Genomic DNA, 24,151 nt, shown 5'->3' with positions numbered 1-24,151 from the left:
CTGATGGTGTCTAATGGTATCTTTATACCAGATGTTTTAGATTGCTGAGATCTGTACAGGCTCCATGATCGTCAACTCGGTCCCCCTTTAATACTGTGAATCGCGGAACCATCTTTAGCATACCAGATGTGGAGTTTCTCCGCGAATATATGACTTTTGTCTTGGCCTCCAAGACGTTTCGAAGAAGCATTCATAATCCACCAAGGACATTCATGTACAGCGGTCTCGTGAGCCAGTATGTGGTTGTGGCTCGAAGGCCGGAAATGTATCGCAAACCTGGGGTGCATACCTGGGGAAGTCCCAAAAGCCGACGGCCCTCAGTGACTGCATTAGCGCTGGAGCCTCGGAAGAGTTCCTGGAAGCCAACTGAAGGGAGGAAACAATATACAAGTCGGCGCTACCGTTTGACAGCATCGTCCAGAATGCTTGGCTGGCTGTGGAGAAAAAGACCACCAATGGGATAAACTTGAGAAACAGAAGATCGCCATGCTCGTCACAAAGAGGACTGCGGTGGCTGTAAATGTCGCAGTGATATCGATACCTAGGCATCGATGAGTGGGCGGAAGAATTCTCGAGGCGCCACAGTGTACCTGACACATGAGGAGGTGGTAAAGTCGTTGTAAGCTACCTAGGTAGGGTGAAGACGGGAAGGAACAAATTGGCTGCATCTAGGCTGAATTGAGACTAGCCTCGCGAACACGCCTGTCGAAACTCCCAAGATATCGCGTCAAACGATGAAGAGTAATCACGTTCAGCCCATACTGCTGCCTACACCTGTTGCTCTCCAGGACAGTCCACGGGTCGTTCGAATGCATGCTTCACCCACTGAAGTCTCGGGCTATGCCCACAGCAGACTCCACAAGATCACAGTCAGGTCCGCTACAAGCTCAGGCAAAGAGAAAGTTCGGCCTTTTGATGCGCATTTAGTGTCGAGTCGAGATGCTTAGCCATCTGAAAGCCCAAGATCGCCAAGGCCGTATCTGACAATCGTCGAAACACCCGTTCCTAGGCGCATTTCCTTCCGACGCCAGTTCGGCCGTACCTAGGTATACTCTCCGCGCCTGAACATCGGCTATACCGCGGTGAATGAATCCTTTTGCATCTCTGCTGGAGAGCACACTTCCCTTGACAAATTTATTGTCGTCCTCCTCCGAATATTGCTTCGCAGCAGTCGAGGACACGACTGCCCAGGTGGCGTTGGCTGAGATCGGTGCCACCTGCGTGTTTTCCCGACGCTCCGACATGCGCTCCAAGACCCAGCTGAAGATAGCCATTGTCGAGAAGCGCAGGGTGATCAAGAATGCATCGTTGGCAATTCTTCGTCGAATTGTTTGCGCAACTTGGCACAACGCGTTCTTGTGACTGCTCATTCACAGGGTAGATCAAGCAACAAAAATTCACAAAGTTGCATGGATACACCCAGTCGCGAAGAACCTCTCTTAGCACGTTTTCTACCCTCGCTGACCGCCAGCCCACTACTCACCTGCAGATCGGAATCGGCCATGGCTGGTAACGTTAGCAGATACCTGCAAGTATCACCAACGTGCTTCCTTTGTAACAGAGCTTTCGGTCCAGATCACGCGCCGGCCGCATTACGAGCCTGTGGGCATATATTCGGCTACCGTTGTCTTTCGATCATTCTTAACGGTGGCGACGTCGAATTGAAGAGCACTTGGCCTGACATACCCAGCATTGGAATCAAGGGTGCCGAATGCCCAGAATGTCAGGTTCCGATTACAAACCTCGACAGCGAGCAGAGAGCGCTGTCAATACTCGGCGACATTAGCTCTGCTATACCAGACCACCGGGACAAACTCAACGCCTTCGTCGAACAGCTACGCGATAGCGTCGCAAACACCGATCCTGATGTCAACCGTCAAGACATCCTACACTTCTTCAAGAAATGCTACACGAGCGACGGAGACGACATCCTGCAGAAAGCTTTGCAAGATGCAGCAAGCGCCGGGGATTATTTTTCGCCGTTTCATGACGCGATTACAGCTTCTCGCGGTGCCAGTCCTCAACCCATGGCATTTCCGCTCATTCGATTCTGTTTCCTACTCTGGGACGCCCACAACGCGATCGAGAGGAAGACAAGCCTGGCGATCAACATACTACTGTGGGAAGCCAACCGCTGCTTGGGTGTCAACAACCCATTGGTTCAGTGGGAAGATGTAGAAGAAGCTGCCGACTTAGAAAATGCTCGACTCTTCCCATTGCTACATGGACTGACGATGCTGGTGTCCCAAGGCCTTGCACGCAATGGCTTAATGGACCCCTGGCCTGAAGAAAAGAAGCTCGATCTTGCGCAACAGTTTGCATGTGAATTTATTGGTCCGCACTTCGAGGGTCAGCCTTCAGATATGTGGCTGGCGAAGCTGGCGCTTGTTGTGAACGAACTCAAACGCCATCAATTCGAGATGGGTAGGAAGCCATTGACGGGCGTCGCAGCCGAGAAGAGCATCGTTCGAGGGTGGTGGGCGATTGCGCATGCAGAGGTTGATGAATCTGATTGAGCTGGTATAAGTGCTGCTTTATGCATGTGAGCTACATTTTGTATAGGACCCCGTTACTTGTCTAAACAATACAGGTAGTTTTTCCCAGTTCTCTCTTGGTCTCATGTGAGGCCGATTCCGGGCTCAGCCCGGCGTGACGCGTCTTGGAGCGCTAGAATTATGGAACAGGCTAGACTTGCGGGAAGATCCGTGATCTCACGCTAGCCGGAGACGGGTCTTCGTATATCGTATTTGCGTAATCTGCGTATTGCGTAGTAAAACCGTGATGATAAAAGTCGCCGTCTGCCAGAATTGGGTCAGAAGCAATACTTTTTCACTTCACCCAATTGCCCTTCATCATGAAAGCAAGACCAGATAGCACCCAAGCGCCGATACCAGTAGATTCTGAACGCGACGATGACGTATATCATTTCGGCGCACCACCGCCGTACACTGCAGAAGAGCTGACGGGCTCAATACCACAGCCAGGAGATACTGGAGTGACGAGTAAGCGCAACTCGTCTTATTATCTGTAACTATGCTGACGGGGAGCAGATGACGGTCGCATCGACATTGACTTGAACTCGCGACTGACCAAAACACTCGTCAAGCTTGTACCGAAGCATGACAAAGATGAACCAGAACTAAGCCGAAGATTCACTGTTAGCCGACTATGGAGTATCCGTCTGAACATCGTCATCCAAGTCGTAGGAAGTCGAGGCGATGTACAACCGTTCATTGCCCTCGGACAAGAGTTACAAAAGTACGGCCACCGTGTCCGCATAGCGACACACAACACGTTCGAAGGCTTCGTAAAGGAGTCAAATCTGGAGTTTTATCCTATTGGCGGGGATCCCAAAGAGCTCAGTATGTTATGCTGTAAAGGTCCGTTCGTACCTCGTTAACATGCAGCAGTGGCCTACATGGTCAAGAACCCAGGGTTGATACCGTCCATGAAGAGTCTTCGCGAAGGCGATATCCAAAAGAAAAGGGAAATGATCGCCGAGATGCTCTATGGCTGCTGGCAGTCATGTATCGAACCGGACATCAAAACTCAACAGCCATTTGTGGCAGACGCAATCATCGCCAACCCGCCTAGTTTCGCGCATGTACACTGTGCCCAAGCTCTGGGCATTCCACTCCATCTCATGTTTACCATGCCTTGGAGCAGCACCCGAGCCTTTCCGCATCCGCTGGCGAACTTCAAGAGCGACGAAATCTCGACCGCTCTCATCAACTATGCATCGTATGGCGTCGTCGAATTTCTAACGTGGCAGGGTCTAGGTGATGTCATCAATGGGTTCAGACATTCCTTGGACCTTGAAGAGGTGCCGCTATCAGTCGGACCTGTACTTGCTTCTACACTCAAAGTGCCTTTTACGTACTGCTGGTCTCCGGCTTTGGTTCCGAAGCCACCTGATTGGGCAGCGCATATCGATGTTTGTGGTTTTTTCTTCCGCGAACCAACGCCGTACACGCCGCCTCCGGAAATTGATCAGTTCCTGAGAAACGGACTTCCGCCGGTCTACATCGGCTTCGGGAGCATCGTCCTCGACGATCCTGCAAAGGTGACATCAAGCATCCTGGAAACCGTGCGCGCCCTAGGTATCCGAGCGATCATCTCTAGAGGATGGAGTAACCTTGGAGGCGACTTACCAAACGACAATAACGACGTTCTGTTCATCGGCGACTGTCCACACGAATGGCTGTTTCAGCATGTTGCAGCGGTGGTACATCACGGCGGTGCAGGTACAGCTGCGTGCGGACTACGTAATGCATGTCCTACTGTTGTCGTTCCGTTCTTTGGAGACCAGCCGTTCTGGGGAGAGATGATAGCAGCAGCGGGAGCTGGTCCACAGCCTATCCCCCACAAACTTCTGACGGCCGAAAACCTTACGGCGGCTATCCACTTTTGTCTCACGCGCGAGGCAAAGCAGGCCGCACGGGGTTTATCTTCGCAGATGGCAAACGAGCGAGGCGTCGAGGCAGCAGTGCAATCTTTCCACACCAATTTGCCTCTCGAGACTATGCGATGCGCACTGCTACCTACACAAGTGGCATCGTGGAAGGTCAAGAAAGAATCTATCCTTCTTTCCAAATTAGCGGCACAGATACTCATCGAGAATGGTTCCATCGATCCCACCGATCTCGAAAACCACGAAACCGATCCTTTCATCATCACCAATCAACGCTGGGACCCCATAACAAGTACAACTTCGGCGTGTGTTGGCATTGTCGGAGACATGGGTATGGCAGTGAAGGGCATGGTTGTGGATCCCTTCGTTGAGCCTAAACACCCTGCTACATTCTCAGGAGCCTCAGCGTCTTCAGGAAAGCCGGGTTCAAGCGGCGCAGCTGCCGCAGGTCGCTTTGCCAAAGGCTTTGGTAGATTTGTAGGTGCATTCTATAAGGGTACCATCGTCGACCTCCCTCTCGCTGCCACAGAAGGTTTTCGCAACGTGCCAAGGTTGTATGGTGAAGAAGTCAAAGACCATGGGGAGGTCACTGGCGCTCTTTCTGGCTTCCAAGTCGGTGGCAAGACCTTCATCCATGGCTTTGCCGACGGCCTCTCGGATCCCTTCCGTCAGACGTATGAGGGTGGGAAGAAAGAGGGTGCGATCGGGTATGCAAAGGGCTTCGGCAAGGGAATGTCCGGACTGATCACGAAGACTGGCGCAGCAACCTTTGGGATTATAGCGTACCCTGGAGATGGCATCGTGAAGAGTATGAAGTACTTGGCGAAAGGCGGTACGAGAAAGCGCATCAAGGCGGCAAAACGGGGAGAGACTGAGTGGATGGGCCGGAAATCCGAGGCTGACCTGAGAGCTGTTGAAATTGTTCAAGAATTCGAGAGGCTAAGGAAAGGCAAGGCGAAGGTGAAGACGTAAGGGGCGGGATGATCTGCGGCGTTAGGAACTCTGGAGTTCGGACACATACCCTATTCAAATGATTATTTCTTTACCTCGCGAAACCAGCCAGGTCGCATTTGGAGTCAGAGATGCCTACTCACCTTCATTGTGGCGTGTAGTAACGGCGAACGGTCCCCCTTGTTTGGGGGGCGAAACACGAAATTGGGTCCACTTGGCTGCCTAATTTCGGTCATTCCGCTCCGAATCCCGCCCTTTTGCGCGTTGCGCGTGCACAGCCAACGCCATCAAGCTCGTCTTCTTCGCATACAGATTGAGTACCTACTATACAGACGAAATCCTATCATGGAAACGAACGCAGTAGGCAAGACCCCTGCGCCATATGGTCAGGCATGTAGCAACTGCGTTAAAGCGAAATGCCGATGTATGTTACGCGACGGCGGTGTTTGCGACAGGTGCGCCATCCTTTTGATCAAAACGCTCACTATGGAGCAATCACACTCGGGGATGCACGTCAACCTAAGAAAACGCCGAACACCCTAGAGCCTACATCGACGTTAGGTCACCTAGTTTGGAGGCTTTTAGGTTGATGTAGGCCCAAATCGCTACCTTCCGCGCACTCGGGCTAACTTGAACGCAAAGATGTCACCGCCTAGGTAAAGAGTGCAGAGCTTCATCAGCTGTGCGCAGGAGGGCACCTAGATCAAACCAAGCGCCGAAGAGGTCAAAATTGGAGGACAAACTCGATGAAGTCGTCTCTTTGCTTCGAACACAGCGCACAGCGCCCCTCACCATATCGCCCAATGATCAGCTCGTGCTAACACCCGACTCCTCCGTAATTCCCCACCAGGGGACCGATGGTTTTGACAATGACAAGTACTTGTCTAGCGATCAGGTGCACGACTTCCGGACGAGTTATCTGTACTATTTCCCCTTCATGCCTATGTCGGAGAATACTACCACAAACGAGCTTTATCTCAAATACCCGCTATTTTGCCATGCTATCCGCACAATACTCACCAAAGCAATAACGAAGCAAAGCCAGTTGAGCAAGCACTTACGAGAACAATTGGCTTCCAGGATCATTGTGCAGGGAGAACGGAGCATTGACTTGCTCTTGACTGTCATCATGTGCATAGCTTGGTAAGGACGCAGATCATGTATGGTGTTTCCAACTCTAATGCTTTTAGGTCACCGTACTTCACCCATGGAAAACAGTTCCTGGGCTCCATGTGCGGTCTTGCAAAAACGCTGATTAGCGATCTTCGACTCGACAAGCCCATGCAACCCGCGGGATGTCCAAGCCTAGGCCCTCGTGTTGATAACAAGGAAGTTCGGAAGACCGAGGGCAGTAGAGCATTTCTATCTGTTTTCATATTATGCGCCAAGTAAGTTTGCAAGTAAACTAATCGTAGCTCAACTGACGCGAGAAGCGTTGCTGTTATCTTCGAATATGACCTGATGCTTTGGTCGTCGCAGATCGAAGATGCATGCGATCACCTCACTAAGAACAAAGAATGTGAAGGAGACGTCATACTGGTCGCCGCTGTGCGTCTGGCAAAGATTGTTGTTAGCGCCGCCGAAGTATCACGAAGAGCTTCGGACGATCACAATACAGCAAAGCATGCTATGATGGCTATCGACCCTCTAATATTGGCGCTTAACAACTTCAAAAGTTCACTTCCTATTGAGGTTCTACAGCACTGTAAGATCATTATTCCGCCGCCTCTTCCAGCGCTCAAATTACTCCAGGGTTAATTATCGGTCTCAATCAAACCGCCCAGGTTGCCATCTACGATCTTGCGCTCTTGACAAAGCCTTCGGAGGAGCTGTCAGTGTCGCATCTAGCTTTCGAGCCCAGGCGCATCGAGTACTTTATGGAGCTTCTAGAGACCAGTAAAGCCTGTCGAGAACACGCTTGGAATGGCGGCGTCATAGGTCTGACGGCTCCATCGATGCTCGTATTCTCGTATTGTATCAAGACCTTGTACAGATTCGCCAGCCTCAAAGGAATCCCAGACTGGATACCACCCATCGTCCAATCAAGCTTCGACATCGTGCAATGTCTAGAGAGGTTTGCCGAGATTGCTGAGCAGGCTAACACGGAATTCAAGGCCAAGACAGGCGAGGATACTCTATTTGCTGCGGCTGCGGAAACGCTAAGGGCTATGGCACCAAACTGGAAACTTCCAACGACGGAGAACGATGACGATATGGGCAATGCGTCGGATGGATGGAATGGCAGTTTTGGTGATTTTGGGGCACTGGACTTTTCGAGTGACTTCTGGTTGCCTAATGCTTTCAATCCTTGAGCCATGTGAGTGGGTCTGAATGGATCAGTTTACAGACGTTTGCGCAGATGGTGAAGGACACAAAGATACACTTGAGATAGGCTCTAAATGATTAATAGGGCATTACGAGAAGCTTGGGACGGATTTGCGAGGATCTGACCTAATTTCCGGCTGCGGCTGCCTGATATGCAGGTCAAACCCGCCCGAAACCCGATCCATGGACAAAGCCACAGGTCAACATGCGACTTCCTATTATATATGCCATTCAAACCTGCTCTTACCTGATCACTGCATATCGTTATCGCTCGTTGGCCTTTTGCACACGAACATTTTACTACATTTCGTTCGAAACCTACAACAACCTAGACAAATTCTACGTGAACCTGAACATACCTACATAGCAGCCAGCCAACATGGACAGCTATCGCGACACGCCGCCGCCAGATCGATATCTCAAGGGTCCAAAACTCTTCACCCTTCTCGGTAGCCTAACGCTAGTTACATTTCTCGTCTGCCTCGACACCTCCATCATGGGTACTGTATGTATCGCCTGTGTCGCTGGTGGGATGATCCGATTCTGATGGTATTAGGCAATACCACGCATTACATCCGAATTCCACTCGCTTCCAGATGTAGGCTGTAAGTGTAACTGCGAAACCGCGATGTGAGACGTATACTGACTTTGTATACCTGTAATTAGGGTACATTGGTGCTTTTACGCTGGCTTCGTACGTCGTCTTCTTCAAACAACGTTTTGTCTCCCTTCCAAGTCTGAGTGAACCACGTCCAACTGCTTATTGATGTCGCTACCAGAGCAACATTGCAACCACTTTCCGGCAAGCTCTACACACACTTCAACAACAAGATTGTGTTTCTCATATTCGTATCTCTGTTCGAACTCGGGTCCCTACTCTGCGGTATCGCTAGCTCTTCAGCCTTCCTTATCGTTGGAAGAGTGGTTGCAGGTTTAGGAGCGTCTGGTATCGTGAACGGCGCTATGACAATCCTCGCAGGGGCTGTGCCGAAAGAAAAGAGTCCAGGTGCGTTCTTAGGGTCATGAATTCTAAATGATGAACGCTAACAGGATGCGACAGTGTATACTGGTATAGTACTCGGAAGTATGCATGCTGTATCATGGAGTGCGCATGGCTGGATGCTGACCAGATGATAGCTGCGCAAATGGGCATCGTCGCAGGACCGCTTATTGGAGGCGCTCTCACTGAGCATGCGGTCTGGCGTTGGTGTACGTTGTTCATTTTATCACGTCTTGGTCCTGCCTTCAAAGCTGACGGTAACCCAAACGCAGGCTTTTATATGAACCTACCCATCGGCGGAGTGGCAGCCGCCCTCATCGCTTTCGTCCCCATTCCTGAGCGCACAACGAAGCCGCGCGTTACTCTGTCTCTCGTCCGCAAAATCATACCCGACCTCGATCTGTTCGGCTTTGCTCTCTTCGTCCCTCCGTCTGTTATGCTGCTCCTCGCTCTCCAGCTAGGCAGTGGTGGCAAGTACGCCTGGAGCTCCTCTGTCGTCATCGGACTATTCTGTGGTGCTGCAACATGCGCCGCCCTCTTCATACTTTGGGAGAGAAGAATGGGCGACCAAGCCATGCTTCCAGGTAAGCTGCTTGGACAGCGCATCATCTGGACGAGTTGCGTGTACGCCAGCTGCATTATCACTTGCATGATGACAGCGAGTGTTTGGATGCCGACGTACTTCCAAGCCGTGAAGGGCAATGGCCCGACTGATAGTGGTGTACACGTACTACCGAGTATATTGAGCCAACTTCTCGTTGTTATCGCTACGGGTGCTGCAGGTATGTCTCCACACTATCAAACTCATGCTTTCGCTAGCTTACTTTTCAAAGTATCTCGCATGGGCTACTATCTTCCCTGGGCGCTCGTAGGTGGTATCATCACCGCAATCGGCAACGGTCTTGTGTCAACGTTCACAGCATCTACGAGCGCCTCGGTCTGGATCGGCTACCAGATTTTGTTGGGCGCTGGCCGAGGATGTGGTATGCAGATAGTAAGTCCAAGTTCTGCACAGCTTGGGGTCGCATCGTTGACGCTTTCAGGCCATCATTGCAGTCCAGAACACCGTATCCCCGGCCCAATACCCAGTCGCGTTGGCCAGTGTCGTCTTTTTCCAGAACCTCAGTACATCTATCGCTGTCGTCATCGCGAACACGATCTTCGCGCAGACACTCCGCTCCGCCATCACACGCTACGCGCCCATGATATCGCCCCAGGCGGCGGTTGATGCTGGATCGAGTGCCAGTGCCGTGCGAGCCCTCGTCCCGCTTGGAGAACTAGATGGCGTGCTGAGAGCATACTCGGAGGGTCTGCGCGATGTCTTTTACTTCTTGGTAGGCATAGCATGTCTGGCTACCCTTGCCAGCTTGGGTATGGGCTGGAAGGACATCCGGAACAAGCGCAGCAAAACGGACATGAATGCTGAAATGGATGAGAGAAGTGAGACCAGGGACAAGTAGGCGGTTTATGTAGACAGCTAGCTGAAAGAGTAGCTTAAAGACTGTGGATTTGTAACTCAACATGCTGGCACTGAGGATTGAGCATCTTGATAGGCATTTACTTAGCAGCCACCATCCAATCATGGATACGTTTCCATATCTCATCACTGTTCTTCTCCATAAACATCATATGCCCATTGCCATGGATGCCGACTTTTCCAAGCTCAAGATGTTCAGCCTTAGAACAGCCAGATTGCTTGAGAAAGTTGACAGTGCAGTAGTCGTACGGCGCGTGGTAGCTAGCTTCTGACGTAACGGTAAGAATGGGCACAGGGGCCAGATTGGGAAGTCGTCTCGGAGCTGGCTCGGCTGCTTGCAACACGCAAGGAACAGTAGCATTGTTACTTGTCAGGTTGGTAGGCTGATAAACTTGTTGCACTAAGTCGATCGCGGGGTCAGTGACCGGAGGCGAATAATTCATCGGTATGTCTGTCAAGCCCTGTAGTTCTTGAAGTCAGCAGCCATCTCAAGTGAGACTGAAGGATCGGTGGACCTACCCATTGTCTCGCTGCTGCAGATCCAAAGACTGCTTCCTGGAACGGCGGACCAGTCGGCTCCACCAAGAGGAGGCCCTTCGTGAGATGAGGCCGTGCATCAGCGATGAGCAACGGCAGAAGACCTCCTTGGCTGTGGCCAAGCAACCACGCGGGAGTACCGATCGAGTCCAAAAGCTGTGCTCCTGCTGCTTGCATGGTGCTCTGTTGATAGGTAGCATTCGATATGAACTGGACGTTGGAGGAATAGAAAGCGTCGAAAGTAGGATCGCCCATGATGCCTGTTCCTGGCCATTGAGTGTGAAGGGTAGATTGGGGCCAGAGACGATATTGCTGTGGAGCAGTGAAGCGTTCTTGGATAAGCTCAGCAGAATAGGTCGACGGCGCATCAGCACCAGTCACTGGTGCCCAGGCGGAGCGGCCGCGGAAGGTTTGATCCACGATATAGACGGTATGGCCAGCCTCAAGGAATCTTGAACTCCATGATATCCCTCCGTCTGGCTTCACGAGAAAGTTTGTGCCCGTCTGCGCTTGTCCGTGGATAAGAACAACAGGATCCGTATCATGTTGTTCGGAGGATACTGGCGTTAACTTTTCGACATACATTTGGTCCTTGAATATATGACCACCCTTGCCATCTTCACTGTAGCCACCCCCGACGTAGAAAAATGTCCGGACTGCAGGTGTTTCCGTTTCCGCACGATGATGGTTGTGTGCCGTCGCAAAAGAGACGAGCAGCGCAAGGGAATGTAGCAGCATTATACCGTGCTGATATGAGGATTTCGTACTGAAAGAACGGAAATAAGATGTCGATGAAGGATGCGGCGAGCCATTGCAACCGAGGTCAGTTGCCGTGTGGAGTGGGCTTGGCTTGCAGCTTGTCGAGCTGTGCCTCGATGATCTTTCTTGCAGGGGCCCATGCAGCTAGGAGCCACACCTGGCATTCTCAATGCTGAGAAGTCGAGCGTGTCAGACAGAGGAAGTACCGAATTGCCAACACACATACGGACGTAAGAGTCAAAGGCAAAAGCATGAGCTGGATTCCTTGGGAACATGCTGTTCAGAGTCTCCGCGTCCTCTGTGCCTGCGGTTGTACCTCTACTCGCATAGCAGCAAATCTACCATCCTTGCCCGTCTCCGGGTCAAATCCACCATACACCGTGTCCTGCTCTTCGCTCGTAACCCTTGCCAATTCTTCCGCACTCCCTGTGCTCTTCAACGACGTGTTCCTGACCAACTCGAAGTTATCGCGACTATCGTTGGGCAGACGTTCGTGGTGCGTAACGCGGACCTCGTTGGTGACAAAGATTTGGGTCCAGGAAGCCATGACGGTGGGCCAGAATATAGGCATGGACGCACACATTATCGCGAAGTCGATTTCGAGGCAAGAGATGATTAGGACTTCGGGGTACCACCATGTGAAATCGAAACTTTGGGTCATGCTTTGACTGTTTTTGAAGGTGCTCCAAAGGCGGAGGATAGCCATGAGTACGACACTGCGTCTGTCAGTGGTGATGCTGGAGTGTTCAGAACCTGCACTTACATCGAACCGAGGGCGAACAATCCAGTCATGGCAAGCACCTGTTTCCGTCTGAGATCTTTCCTAAAGTATTCCGTGATCGGGACGAGGAATATTGCAATGTCGAACGCCATGTTCGTCGCAGCAAATGCGAGGATCGTGAGTTTCGCCTCCATGATAGTGCGATACCCGAAGCCGTAGCATTTAGAGCCAGGTTGTCGATCCCAGAAGTTCCTTACTGGAAAGCAGGGTACCCAAGCCATGAATGAGAAAGTCAGGCCCCATACTATCACCAACGCGAGAAGTACGATGCAAATGATGCGGCGAGCTCCCTGCTGAAACAGCCTCAGGTACTGTAGGAGTAGGGATATCTTGATGAAGACAGTGGTCGTATGATATGCGGCATTTGTGATATACAGCCAGATCATGGTTGGTTGCAACTCTCGTAAGGTGTAGATAAGATGGTGACCCATTCCATAATTGGTGCCTGCGCGAGAAATCAGTATAACGACCACGATTTTAGAGTCGTGCAAGCCTACCGTGGAGGAAGGCTATGATAGATATCAAGTTGAACACAGCCGCTAGGACTACGAAGAGGTCATCGAGACCAGGTTCACGAACAACTCGCAGGCGAGTATGAAGACGGAAGCCTACGACAATCCAGCACAAAACCTATGACGGTGAGTTTGTAGGACGTTTGTATTGTCGAGAAGGACCTACGTGGAATGGTATCGAGACACCAAACATCGTGCTTTTCTTGTTCGCCAGTGGTAAGGGCGCATTTGGGTTCGGGGGAGTTAGCATCATCTCCTCGACAATGCGAGTAAACTCGTCGGCCATGGCGGGCAAGTATCTCAGCTGAGCTTCGTTAAGATAATTATGTGACAGATGTCGTAGTCTGCCTGCGTGCGAAAGGCATCGATTACTCAACCTGCGAACTGAAGAATTGCGACTTGCGCATCAGGTCATGTCTCTAAGAGAGGCTCTACCCCATGTTCACAAGTGGCAGAAACGCCCTTGCGCATGCTGGTCTTTCAGCCGGCTCTGCTAGCGATGCCGGCTGAGTCGCGTACGGCTATGGATGAAGGCGGCCCTTTCTCCGCCAAAACTTAAACTTCAGGAAACTCAAAGTTGACCCTATACGACTCAGTGGAGCAAAGCCCGCGACCTCGTTCGAGCGCGGTGAGAAGCCGTTCGGACGGGAGCGAGTCTTATTTCCTGAACTACCTAGGATTGCGTGTCGCCAGGATAAGCTGGCGGCGATGGTGCGACACGCGAGGCACCGGTAACCACAAGAGCCGGAAAGCCTACTCGCAGATTGCGCAAGAAACTGTAAATTAGAATGACAGAGAACACTCGTGGAACACTGTGGCATTGAACTTTCGAGCTCACGGAGAATCTCGACATCGCCACGCAGGTGCCCAGGTGGTTAGCTGTTGAGTCGGCCGCGCCAACTCTTTCGCTGTCCTGAGTAGCGCATGACACATGGCGCAACCTTCAATTGCAGATCCGGATCGCCTGCAACATCAGCAGTAGGCAGCACACATCCGTTGACGTGATCAAGGATATCCCCGCGGAAGGTGCTGGGCGTGGGCAAGGGGAACCATCAAGCCTTGATCAAAGTTCAGAACCGGGCCTATCCGTGCCGATCTTGTGTAAACTGTTGAGCTGTGTGAGGCCTGAAAATGAACCTTCAGAGAGGCTTGAAGCAAGCTGGTGAAACTGTCGCCATCACTACCAGCCGCACTGAGCTAGCGATACGGCACCTACGTCGCCGCGCTGAGGCCACTAGAATCATGATAGCGAACGATGTCGATTCCTGCTTTCACCTGCAGCAGTAGAATTGTCACAACCTCTACAGCCACAGCGACGAACGAAATGGCGAGGTGAATGAAAGTATTTTGAGATTGAAGGACAAGATGCCCAGTCGACATTGGATGAAATCGACAATTCTATAAACGTGGTACTTCCCGTCCCTTTTACCCGCCAAACGCCCGTAGATGCAGCAAGCCACAACGCCATAACTCATGCGACATTGATCTCGTCATTTTTAACTTCAGTCGTGCATCTTCATTTCCTCGAAATCATCCAGCAGTTGATCCATCGGAATCTGCAGGCCTTCATCCTCATCGTCACCAAGACTGCTCTCAGTCTCCATGGCATCTGCGTCGCGCTGCTTCTGTTCCTGCTGCGCCTTGTATAGCGCCATGGTAGCGCGCAGGTCTTGGTCCTCCTCGACGTCCTGCAAGAACATCTCGAAGTCGCGCTCCATCTTCTCCTGATCTTGCTTACGGGGCAGCATCTCGCCTTCATCCTTGTTGATGCGCTTGACGCGCCAGTTGCGCTTGTTCTTGTTCTTCTTGGATCGCTGGTAGTACTTCTTGACAAGCATGACATCTGGAATAGCGGCCGCGTACTTGTTGTTGTTTTCGAGAACGTCGAAGAGATCGTTGTTGAAGTTGGTGTTGCTGAGGAGGTAACCCATGACCGAGTCGCCGACGTGCAAGATACCACCAAGATGTGTGCGGCAGTAGTATGTTGTGTCGTTGACGCCCATGTCTGAGGAGCGGGCCACGGTGGCTTCGGCGAGGAAGTGGCGGCCTACTGACTTGCCCAGAGGCTCGATGTCCAGGACAATGAACTCGGTCAGTTCCTGTACGTCTGCGAGGGGTCGGAACGGTGTGCGCCAATAGATGTCCGTGGCGACATCGGCTGTCTGGAGGGTCGAAGGGTCGAGTAGTTGTATGGAGGTGCCGATGCGGGTGCAGAGTGTGAGGGGCGAGATGTTGCCGATCTTCTTTGCGAGGGGAATAGGGAGGACTACAAGATCGTCTTTGCAGATGGGTACGATTTCGCAGGAGAAGGAGAACTTGTAGTTCTTGGTTGAAGTGTGGATATCGTGTGAGATGAGCTCCTCGGAGCGCTTGATGTTGACTGGGATGACGGCCTTGAGGAAGTCGCAGAAGCCTACGGCATGATTTCGCTGGGAGAAGAAGAAGTCGATGCCGTCGTGAACTTCCTTGATGTTGATCGTGTCCTTGTGGGCTCCGTGCTTGAGGATCAACTGCTCCAAGTACAAGAAGGTCCTCTTGTGTGGCACCTTCTGGCGGATCTGCACACAGGCCCTCCATGTGTTGTGGGTGTAACTCTTTGCGCAGTCTGGGCACTGGTTGTAGTTTTGTGTGTATTCGACCTCGAAGCTCTGCTGCATGATGGCGCCCTCGTTGATCTCCGACTGCACGGTAATCTTAACCTTGATCCTCCTGCTGTGGGGCTCCGTCCAGATGAAGCCGGCATCGATGATTCGCAATTTGTTCAGTCCGCGCAGTTTCTTCAGGCAGAGAGCGAGCAGTTCGCGCGATTCGGGGGCAGCGACGACCCAGGTGGTGGGCGGGGAGAGCCATCGGTCGCAGTCGCGGCACATGAGCAGGATTGCCTCGCGCTGGATGCCGCCCGTCACGTCCGTCTTGAGTTTGATGCAGTCGTAGCAAAAGGCGCCCGAGAGTGTGCCGTCAACCGGCGCGCCGCAGTCTGCGCAGAGAATCGTGGCCGAGTTCTTGGGCTCAGGCGCGAAAGAGCGCTGAGCATCCATCACGACGCCCTCCATGTGTGCGGTGGTGTTTGGATAGAGAGGTTTCGATAGTGCGCGTCCCTCTAGGTATCAGAGGACCAGTGGAAGGATATATAAGGAGAGAAGCAGCGGTCGGTGTGAGTCGGACAGGCAGTGACTGCTTTGAAATTGGTGCCCCGCGTGCCCGATGATTTTCAAAAGTTCGCCGCAAGCCCTCTTTCGCCCCCACTAGCTCTCTTGGCAGATGCATCCCGCTACCCAAACCGCTGAAGACAATATATCAGTGTTATCATAGACACAGAATGAGCGAGCTTTCACTCTATAGTAGTGCCATTTATAACTCGTGCGACGGATATCGTTTATACACGATAGCGTGCTGTCATCACAATGCTGGTGCTACAAGGCCAGACATGTGATGGGGAAGTTCATAGGACGCTAGTAGGGGCCCACAGTCGGTGCTACGAAACACCGATGTCATCGAGAAAGTCCAACTGCGCAGTGCCATGCCACTATTCGTGTCTGCTCTATCCACACCATGTCTTTCTCTAGGGCTGCCTCTTCTAGGTTCATCTGCAATGCCTGTCGGAGTACCCAGATTCGCCAATCTACCTCAGTGCCCCGACCCAATGGCGCATCTTTGCGCACCGCGCCTTCGACAGTCTCACGATGCGCCTTCAGTACGAGTGCACTTCGGCGGGTAGACAAGAACGATCCTTCAACCGACGATCCCGGGTTCGGCTTCCTCGACGACAGTTCCAAGCCTGTTAACGACGACACTGTATCCCAGGAAGCCACAACGAACGCCTCCGAGGGCTGGAAAGAAGCTGCGCCAGAAGTCGCGACCGAAGCCTCGCCATCTACAACGCCACCTTCCCAACAAGACAATGCAATCCCGTGGTATCTCAGACAACAGTCATCGGTCCCGTCGCCCGCATTGAATCCCGCCCAGATCCCAGACCTCCCTCCGAACCCGCCACCTCTCCTAGCCACCCTTCTCGAATATGTCTCCATCACGGCCGGTCTCGACGACTTGCAATTGCTCGACCTGCGAAATCTTGACCCTCCGCCTGCGCTCGGCCCCAAGCTGATCATGCTCATCGCAACAGCGCGCTCGGAAAAGCATCTCCACGTAGCAGCCGACCGATTCTGCCGATACCTTCGACGCGAACACGGACTGAAGGCGAATGCAGCCGGTTTGCTGGGTCGCAATGAGCTGAAGATCAAGCTGAGGCGAAAGGCCAAGCGCATGCGAATGTTGGCAAACGTTGGTGGTTCCGCACCCGAAGGCAACATTGACGACGGTATACGCACAGGCTGGATCTGTTGCACACTTGGGAAACTGGAAGCGCATCCCGATGACACGCACATGCCCGGAGATGATGTGAAACAGTTTGTCGGTTTCAGAGACATCAAGCCTGGCGTCAATGTAGTCGTGCAGATGTTCACAGAAGAGAAGAGAGCCGAGACAGACCTCGAGACATTGTGGGGTGGAGTGCTAAGGACACATCAAAGGAAGGACAAGACCGCCGATGAAGCACTAAGAGAACTGGAGCAAGACATCGAAGATCTGGAAGAGGATGCCGAAGATCTTGATTATCGAACACAAGAGTCGCCGCAGGCACTCAACACGTCGCCCACCGAGTCTAGCAAGTCTGCCAGCCCGCCGACACCCGCGCAACAGATGCACCGACCACGTCCCACTCCTGGTGATTTCTTTCCGCCCGCTTCAAATCCAGAAAAGAGGAAACAAATACGCCGGTTACACACAGTTGGCCTCAGATGAGTGCACCAACGCTACGACTGAACGACCTGTACAAAATGTAGAAATACTGTAGAACTCGCTCCTGTGCGAATTGAAATGGTGCAGGACGTTACACTAAAAGAGACTTCAATGACACACTATAGTAGTGTTATGGCAAATAATTGGCTTTCATGATGTATAGGCAGCGTAGCAGCGCGCACGTAACATCGAGTATGATACATATAAAAACTAACAAAAGTAGAAACTACATACTACAAAGACACCAGCAGACCCCTCACATCATCACAGCCATACCTTGAGCGGTCTTTCCTGCCATTCCGCCCAGGTCGAAATGCTGCACCTGCTTCATTGACCCTTGACCTCCGGAAACATCGAGCACTGTAATCGCCGCGTTGGTGGTTCCATTGCCAGGACTCAAGGCATAGACAAAGTCGCCTGCAGCGCGGAGATCAATCAGACCAGGATCGCCATTAGCAGACAGATCGAGCTGCATGATGATGCTCGCGTCATCTAGACTCATCTCCACAACACGGTTGACACCGACGTCTGTAACGAATGCGCTCTTTGTTGCATCGGAAATTGTTGCCCAGCAGGTTGCTGCTTGACCGTCGATCTTCTGGGAGCCTTTGACTGTCGCTTGGCCTTGAGAGTCTACCGATAGGACGGCAGCACCAAAGGACGCGTCGGTGACGAAGAGGGAGGATGGGTCGTTGGGCATGGTAGCTGAGCCGAACAGCACGGCGGTTCCTTCGGGTGAGCTGCGAACGTCTTTCTTCGAGAGAGCGGCGGCGCCATTGGAAGCTTGCACTGCGTAGGTGGAGAGGAACCCTGTGTTGTTCACGGCTGGATCGCCCTTGACGGTGGTGAAGAGAGCGGACTCATCGGATGAGAAGAACGCCTGCGACACGGTGTTTAGGGGTCCAACGGGGGGAGTGGTCTGTCCGAGGTCGAAGGGCCGGAGGTCGTCCATCTGTCCAAGCCCTTGCTCGGAGAAAGGTGCGCATGAGATTCCAGCTAGTGCACCCGTAGTTCCCACGCATGCAAGCTTGTTCTTTGCAGATGCCGCGACGGTGTTGGGAAATTCTCCAGGTATGGCTACAGGCTTGCCGGCGCAGGCGAGTGATGTGGGATCGTTGGCTGATATGGTCATCATGGTAAGCGTATTGGAGCCAGCGTTCACGGCAAACAGGTTCTGAGACTCGTCAGTCCGACATTCTTGTCCATATTCTCCGGAGATGTGTTAAACTCACGTTCCCAACGACAGTCAATGCCGACTGGCCAACCAGTGCATCAGGCGTCGCGGGCTTGCCATCTGCATCGACGGCAATAGAACCCGCACCACCCGTCTTCATAACTTTGCCTTGCGAAAGCATACCATCGGCTCCAATGGGCAGCGCAACGACAGCGTTCTCGGCATCGTTAGTCAACATGTAGATGGCTTTGCCGACAGCAGGTTTTCCAGCACTCTGCTGCTGCATGCAGCTCATTCCACCTTGTTGTTGTCCCTGGTGTGCGCCTGGACGGGGTCGTTGGTGTGGTGCTGCTACTGCCATTGAAGGAAGGAGAGCGAAGAGGAAAGATTTGGTGAACATGTTTGCGGTGTTGAGTACGGCGTCAAGACAGAACAGAGATTAATGATGAAGTGTGAATGGGTAGCCTGAGAGCGAGTGTGTGGAGAAGGTAAGATAGAGAGTCCAGCTGATCTGTTGAATGCCCAATCGCCAAATACACACCCTTCTCTTATAGAAACCGCCTTTGAGCCAAAGCCTGATACTTTTGCGTTCCAAGAGACCGCGATTATTCGATCAAGATTGCCTAATCCGGAATGGCGTATAATTTCAGAAGACGACCGGGGGAGCAAGCCACTTCTACAGCCTCAGGCTGAAGATTACAAGGATTCTCCGCACCACCCGTCGCTTGGTTTCATGGAAAATGCAGCGCGAAGAGATGGTACATATCGGGTATGCGGTAAATACGAAACGGTGCCCGTGTCAAGCGAGCGCTTCGTCGATCTATTGCCTGAACGAGTAGATTTGATTCTGAAGCAATTACCAGAGAGGGCTAGCCTAGAATTCCCAGCTGAGAACAGGGCCAGGGCGCGCAATTTGACTTGTGACACCGTGTCTCAACTGCGCCCGTCAGACATGTCAACCGGGCCGTTGTCATTGGCGCGACATTGGAGATGGATACGGCATAATGGGAACACTAGACTTGGCATCTGCGCAGCACGCGCAGCTTCGTCGCCTTGATCGCTCTTGTCTTCCGAGAGAGACTGATTACCTATCAGGTTTCTGCACTTTGGGGCCATAAGCACAGTGGTCCATTTCCGGTCTTCCTATCGGGTGGCTGACAGAACACCACATCTGAATACCGGAGCACCATACAGGCTGTGCACGTGATGAAGTTCACCTTCAAGCCGTTCAAAGGCGACAAGAGTTCTCCCGACGGTATGTCCAATCAGGGCCTACGAAGCTCCAGGTACGGGTCGCTAAGCATACATCTCGCTGTATTCAGACGATGGCGATACGCGTAATCCAGGACAAAGGCGGCGAGAACAGGTTCGACGAGCGCAGAAGTACGTTGCGCTTCCGTGTTTATACGTCAGGTGCTCTACTGAACATGAATCAGAACACATCGCGAGCGCAAAGAAGCATACACGGCTTCTCTCGAAAGTGAAGTAGTCCAGCTCCGCGCAAATGAAGCTCGATTGTCGCAAGAAACCAAGGCGCTGTATTCTGAGGTCGCTTTCTTGAAAGGTCTGCTGACTCAAAACGGCATTGCCGTACCCGATAGATCAAGAGTAGGACTTGCTCAACAGGAAGAGGGAGCGAACGTGGAGATTGAGAAGAGGATCGCTCTAACCGTTGGGCAAGAAGAGAACAAGAAAAAGAACCGACGGAAACAGATATACGCACAGCAAGTGTCTCAGCAATCGTTACGTAAGTACACTACGGCTGGGCTACGACAAGTGTTCTCAATCCGTGGTAGCTGACACTTGTCATGCAGCCGGCTCGGCACAGCTCATAAGTCCGCCGTTGTCTGGCTCCGCATTATCAGGGTACACATCCACCACGGGCTCGCCTGGTGGCTCTGCGATATGCATGGGTAACATGGACCCAGAGTTTGTTGGGATGGACTTCGTCTTGACGTATGAGATCCCCGTTGTCTTTCCTCACTGCGCCGTCACTAAACTCCTACGTATAGTCTTGAGTCTCCCTGTTTACCACATATCGATGTGGCTTCGCCCAATACTGGCAGATCCGACACAGATACTTCTGCTTCGACCGGCCACGCCTTGACTGTCTCAGCATGCCTCTTTCATCTCCACCCTTCACCACCTGGGCAACGACAGTTCTCTCCTTCGACTTGGGAGGTTCCACATGCGAGTATCGACCAGCTTCTAGCACTGTCTAGTTATGTTCCGCTTCAAGACGGCGAAGTCACGCCAGTACAGGCGTGGGATTATATCCGGCGACAAGAGGGATTTGCGGGACTGGAGGCATACAGGTGGGACAGCTTGAAAGAGAAGTTGGTGGCATTAGTGCGGTGTTATGGCTTCGGTGGTGTGGTCGAGAGAGAAGCTTTTGAGAACGCCGTGTTTGAGGCTTTTGTGGTTGGGAGGGTGTTCTGAGGAAACAGGGGCATCTGAACTGATTCTCTCTTTGCGGAATACGAATCAAAGACCGCAGATTGCGTACACCATTACGTCGGCTCTTTTTGTGCATGGAGATGGTAGTGCGATAGCGGCGAGGTGAGGGCTGCAGGGCCGCGACTAGTTGCCATGGTGAGGGTACCTAGGTATTATTCCCGAACGCCCAGTCATCATCGCTGGCAAATGGCACGGAGGTCGTGTGTACGATACCTATTTCTTTCCACTCAGTTGGCATTCCATCCAGTCTTGTAAAAGTCACCGATAGTAACAACATTGTCAAAAGAGCCTGCTCCTTCTCTTTACTATTGGCGGACCTCGGCACTGAGGAGCCATCCTTGCATCATTCATCGTAACAAGCGAGATACGGATACGGGGTATGCGCGGCTGATGGCGGACCTCTGGACCTGCGTCGCGTGTCGCTTCCTCAACTCCCGCAGCACGTAGCACGCAGCAACGGACAAGTCAAAAGTCTGCCCGATTTTGAGCAGCACAGCGCGACGCCAACCAAGAATGAAGAAAACTGGGGAAGGCAAACCCACTAAACGCTCCCGAAAAGCTTAGCCCTCGACTAATCGATAGATCGCCCAATCGACAGCCCCACACCAAACAACGACAGCAGCGTCATCAGCGCCTACGTCGCCACCTCGGGCCGGGCGACTTGTCAGCATAGCCACCCAAGTGATAGAAATAGTATAGTACCTGCAGCCAGCCGTAACCCGTAAGACACGCGTCCCGGGTTCCCTAAAACCAAGGAAAACAATAACTCTCCGGCTGCCCCGGAAACACTGCGGTTCTTTGTCCATTATCCACTCACTCCGCAACCAAGCTTTTGCGCACTGCCTACCAAGCACTGCGCTGAGAAAGCTTCGAATACCCATTCATTCATTACCTACATTCGCTATCGACAATCAGCATGGTAATGTGGAAGGGTATCGTTTCTGCTGCCGTGGCAGCGCTAGCCACCAGCGGGGCAAAGGCAGCCAGTTACGACGACATACCAGACATTGAGGTCTATGGCCAACATTTCTTCTACACAAACAATGGCTCGCAGTTGTGAGTACACGCCCATTCTGCCAGTCTAGAGCACGATACTGACAGCATCCAAGCTATCTGAAGGGTGTCGCATACCAGCAGAACTACTCTCCCAATGGCTCGACAAGCGCCGATACGAAATACACAGATCCATTAGCCGACGGCGACGCCTGCCGACGAGACATTCCCTACCTCAAGCAGATCTACACCAATGTCATTCGCGTATACGCTATCGATCCGACCCAAAACCACGATGACTGCATGGAGCAGCTGGCCAGCGCAGACATCTATGTCATCTCCGACCTGGGAGAGCCTGGCACGTCGATCGAGTCGAACAACCCAGAGTGGGACGTCACGCTGTATCAGCGATACACAGGGGTTATCGACGCGCTGAGCAAATACAAGAATGTCATTGGCTTCTTTGCTGGTAACGAGAACGTCAGCAGCGATAACCAAACGGCTGCCGCCGGATTTGTCAAGGCTGCTGTCCGTGACACCAAGACGTATATCCAAAACCAAGACTACCGCAACACGCTAGGTGTGGGTTACGCGACTGCCGATGTGCCGTCGCGCAATGAGCTTGCGCACTACTTCGCGTGCCAGCCCGGCGACTCAGGAAACAAGACCTCCATCGATTTCTGGGGCTACAACGTCTACTCGTGGTGTGGCGACAGCAACTACGCTTCTTCTTCCTATGGCGAGCGCGTCGATTTCTTCTCCGATTACCCCGTCCCTGTCTTCTTCGCTGAATACGGATGCATCGAAGGTTTGGATGACGGTCCCACCAGCCGTCCATTCACCGAGGTTGAGGTTCTCTACGGCAACATGACTGACGTCTTCTCTGGCGGTATCGTCTACGAGTGGTTTATGGGTGAAAACGACTACGGACTCGTTTCGCTCGCTGACAATGGCGCCAGCGTATCGCCCTACCCCGACTTCACATCTCTACAAAGCCAGCTCGCCTCCGCCACTCCAGCTATTACTCAACGATCTGAATACACACCCACCAACTCGGCACCTGCCTGCCCCTCAGTCGGTGGATCATGGCTCGCGCAAGCCTCGCCACTGCCTCCCAACGTCAACCCCCAGCTATGCGCCTGCATGGTGGACAGCCTACAGTGCGTCTACAAATCCGACGATGACGACAAGTACGCCGACGACTTCAACTTCATCTGCGGCGAGAACGAAGATTACTGCAACGGCATTGCGCGCAACTCTACAACCGGTGACTTCGGTGCTTACTCTGGCTGCGACCCCAAGGACCAACTTGCGTTTGTCGCAAACCAATACTACATTGGACAGAAGAAGCGCGCAGATGCTTGCAGCTTCTCGGGCAGAGCTAGCATCCAGAGCGCTACCACTGCTGGCAACTGTGCCTCACTACTGAGTGCTGCAGGCAACAAGGGCGATGGCAGTGTACCTGAGGCTACGGGTAAGGGTACTGCGGCTGTCAGTGGTGGCAGCGGCAGTGGTGGTGCAGCAAGCTCCAGTTCTGAGGGTGCTGCTCCCAGCGTCAACGCGCCTGGTTTTTTCCCCCATGGCCATCTAGTCATGGGCGCGTATGCTGTCCTGGCTGCGGGCAGCTTGCTCGGTATGCTTGTACTGTAAGTCGGCCGAGGAGCGACGTGGTAATGTAGCCATCTTGGATGATGTCAATGAGCATATGTGGCGAAGGTGGGGGATATCTTCTGGCGTTTATCATTCAGTGATACACATGAGCAATGTAATTCAAATTCTTTCTATACTTCGATAACTGTACATGCTGCGTGTGTCAAGTCGAGGTTCACCTGGTCTATGAACATGAGCACGTTAACCCTATCAAAACCGTCTTGCATGATTCATTACAGTGTCATACCAAACTTTCAGGCACATGCGTATCACAATCATTGGAGATATCAAGTTGCACCAACTGTCGATACATTCTATGATCTACAA

At 52.5% G+C, this 24,151-nt stretch overlaps 10 protein-coding genes across 10 annotated transcripts; 7 read left to right on the top strand and 3 right to left on the bottom strand.

The window, feature by feature from the left end:
• Positions 1 to 1,502: 1,502 nt before the first annotated feature.
• Positions 1,503 to 2,516, top strand: J4E87_000301 (uncharacterized protein; the record flags this gene model as incomplete). Its single annotated transcript, XM_049371960.1, has 1 exon — positions 1,503 to 2,516. One exon carries the CDS (start codon positions 1,503 to 1,505, stop codon positions 2,514 to 2,516), a length of 1,014 nt encoding a protein of 337 aa, XP_049238094.1.
• Positions 2,517 to 2,854: 338 nt separating this feature from the next.
• Positions 2,855 to 5,383, top strand: J4E87_000300 (uncharacterized protein; the record flags this gene model as incomplete). The annotated part of the gene is made up of 3 exons (XM_049371959.1): positions 2,855 to 3,002; positions 3,051 to 3,362; positions 3,411 to 5,383. 3 exons carry the CDS (start codon positions 2,855 to 2,857, stop codon positions 5,381 to 5,383), a joined length of 2,433 nt encoding a protein of 810 aa, XP_049238093.1.
• A 1,137-nt stretch (positions 5,384 to 6,520) lies between these two features.
• J4E87_000299 (uncharacterized protein) lies at positions 6,521 to 7,674 on the top strand (the record flags this gene model as incomplete). Its single annotated transcript, XM_049371958.1, has 3 exons — positions 6,521 to 6,750; positions 6,796 to 7,067; positions 7,115 to 7,674. 3 exons carry the CDS (start codon positions 6,521 to 6,523, stop codon positions 7,672 to 7,674), a joined length of 1,062 nt encoding a protein of 353 aa, XP_049238092.1.
• A 509-nt stretch (positions 7,675 to 8,183) lies between these two features.
• On the top strand, positions 8,184 to 10,147 carry J4E87_000298 (uncharacterized protein; the record flags this gene model as incomplete). Its single annotated transcript, XM_049371957.1, has 7 exons — positions 8,184 to 8,187; positions 8,430 to 8,693; positions 8,748 to 8,771; positions 8,825 to 8,896; positions 8,960 to 9,469; positions 9,521 to 9,681; positions 9,731 to 10,147. 7 exons carry the CDS (start codon positions 8,184 to 8,186, stop codon positions 10,145 to 10,147), a joined length of 1,452 nt encoding a protein of 483 aa, XP_049238091.1.
• Positions 10,148 to 10,244: 97 nt separating this feature from the next.
• J4E87_000297 (uncharacterized protein) lies at positions 10,245 to 12,375 on the bottom strand (the record flags this gene model as incomplete). The annotated part of the gene is made up of 4 exons (XM_049371956.1): positions 10,245 to 10,625; positions 10,684 to 11,357; positions 11,803 to 12,176; positions 12,224 to 12,375. The coding sequence occupies 4 exons, from the start codon at positions 12,373 to 12,375 to the stop codon at positions 10,245 to 10,247; spliced, it is 1,581 nt and encodes a 526-aa protein (XP_049238090.1).
• A 1,880-nt stretch (positions 12,376 to 14,255) lies between these two features.
• Positions 14,256 to 15,806, bottom strand: NMD3 (ribosome-binding protein; the record flags this gene model as incomplete). Its single annotated transcript, XM_049371955.1, has 1 exon — positions 14,256 to 15,806. One exon carries the CDS (start codon positions 15,804 to 15,806, stop codon positions 14,256 to 14,258), a length of 1,551 nt encoding a protein of 516 aa, XP_049238089.1.
• Positions 15,807 to 16,305: 499 nt separating this feature from the next.
• Positions 16,306 to 17,553, top strand: ATP25 (ATPase synthesis protein 25 mitochondrial; the record flags this gene model as incomplete). The annotated part of the gene is made up of 1 exon (XM_049371954.1): positions 16,306 to 17,553. One exon carries the CDS (start codon positions 16,306 to 16,308, stop codon positions 17,551 to 17,553), a length of 1,248 nt encoding a protein of 415 aa, XP_049238088.1.
• Positions 17,554 to 17,806: 253 nt separating this feature from the next.
• J4E87_000294 (uncharacterized protein) lies at positions 17,807 to 19,124 on the bottom strand (the record flags this gene model as incomplete). The annotated part of the gene is made up of 2 exons (XM_049371953.1): positions 17,807 to 18,724; positions 18,783 to 19,124. 2 exons carry the CDS (start codon positions 19,122 to 19,124, stop codon positions 17,807 to 17,809), a joined length of 1,260 nt encoding a protein of 419 aa, XP_049238087.1.
• Positions 19,125 to 20,049: 925 nt separating this feature from the next.
• On the top strand, positions 20,050 to 20,831 carry J4E87_000293 (uncharacterized protein; the record flags this gene model as incomplete). The annotated part of the gene is made up of 3 exons (XM_049371952.1): positions 20,050 to 20,132; positions 20,206 to 20,471; positions 20,539 to 20,831. The coding sequence occupies 3 exons, from the start codon at positions 20,050 to 20,052 to the stop codon at positions 20,829 to 20,831; spliced, it is 642 nt and encodes a 213-aa protein (XP_049238086.1).
• A 1,272-nt stretch (positions 20,832 to 22,103) lies between these two features.
• Positions 22,104 to 23,824, top strand: J4E87_000292 (uncharacterized protein; the record flags this gene model as incomplete). Its single annotated transcript, XM_049371951.1, has 2 exons — positions 22,104 to 22,237; positions 22,291 to 23,824. The coding sequence occupies 2 exons, from the start codon at positions 22,104 to 22,106 to the stop codon at positions 23,822 to 23,824; spliced, it is 1,668 nt and encodes a 555-aa protein (XP_049238085.1).
• Between the last annotated feature and the right edge of the window lie 327 nt (positions 23,825 to 24,151).

Source organism: Alternaria ethzedia (genome assembly GCF_023757985.1).
Source record: "Alternaria ethzedia strain BMP 0044 chromosome Unknown scaffold_1, whole genome shotgun sequence".
Classification (NCBI taxonomy): Eukaryota; Fungi; Ascomycota; class Dothideomycetes; order Pleosporales; family Pleosporaceae; genus Alternaria; species Alternaria ethzedia.
The sequence above is the reverse complement of the archived record's forward strand: the minus strand, read 5'-3'. Positions and strand labels throughout refer to the sequence as shown.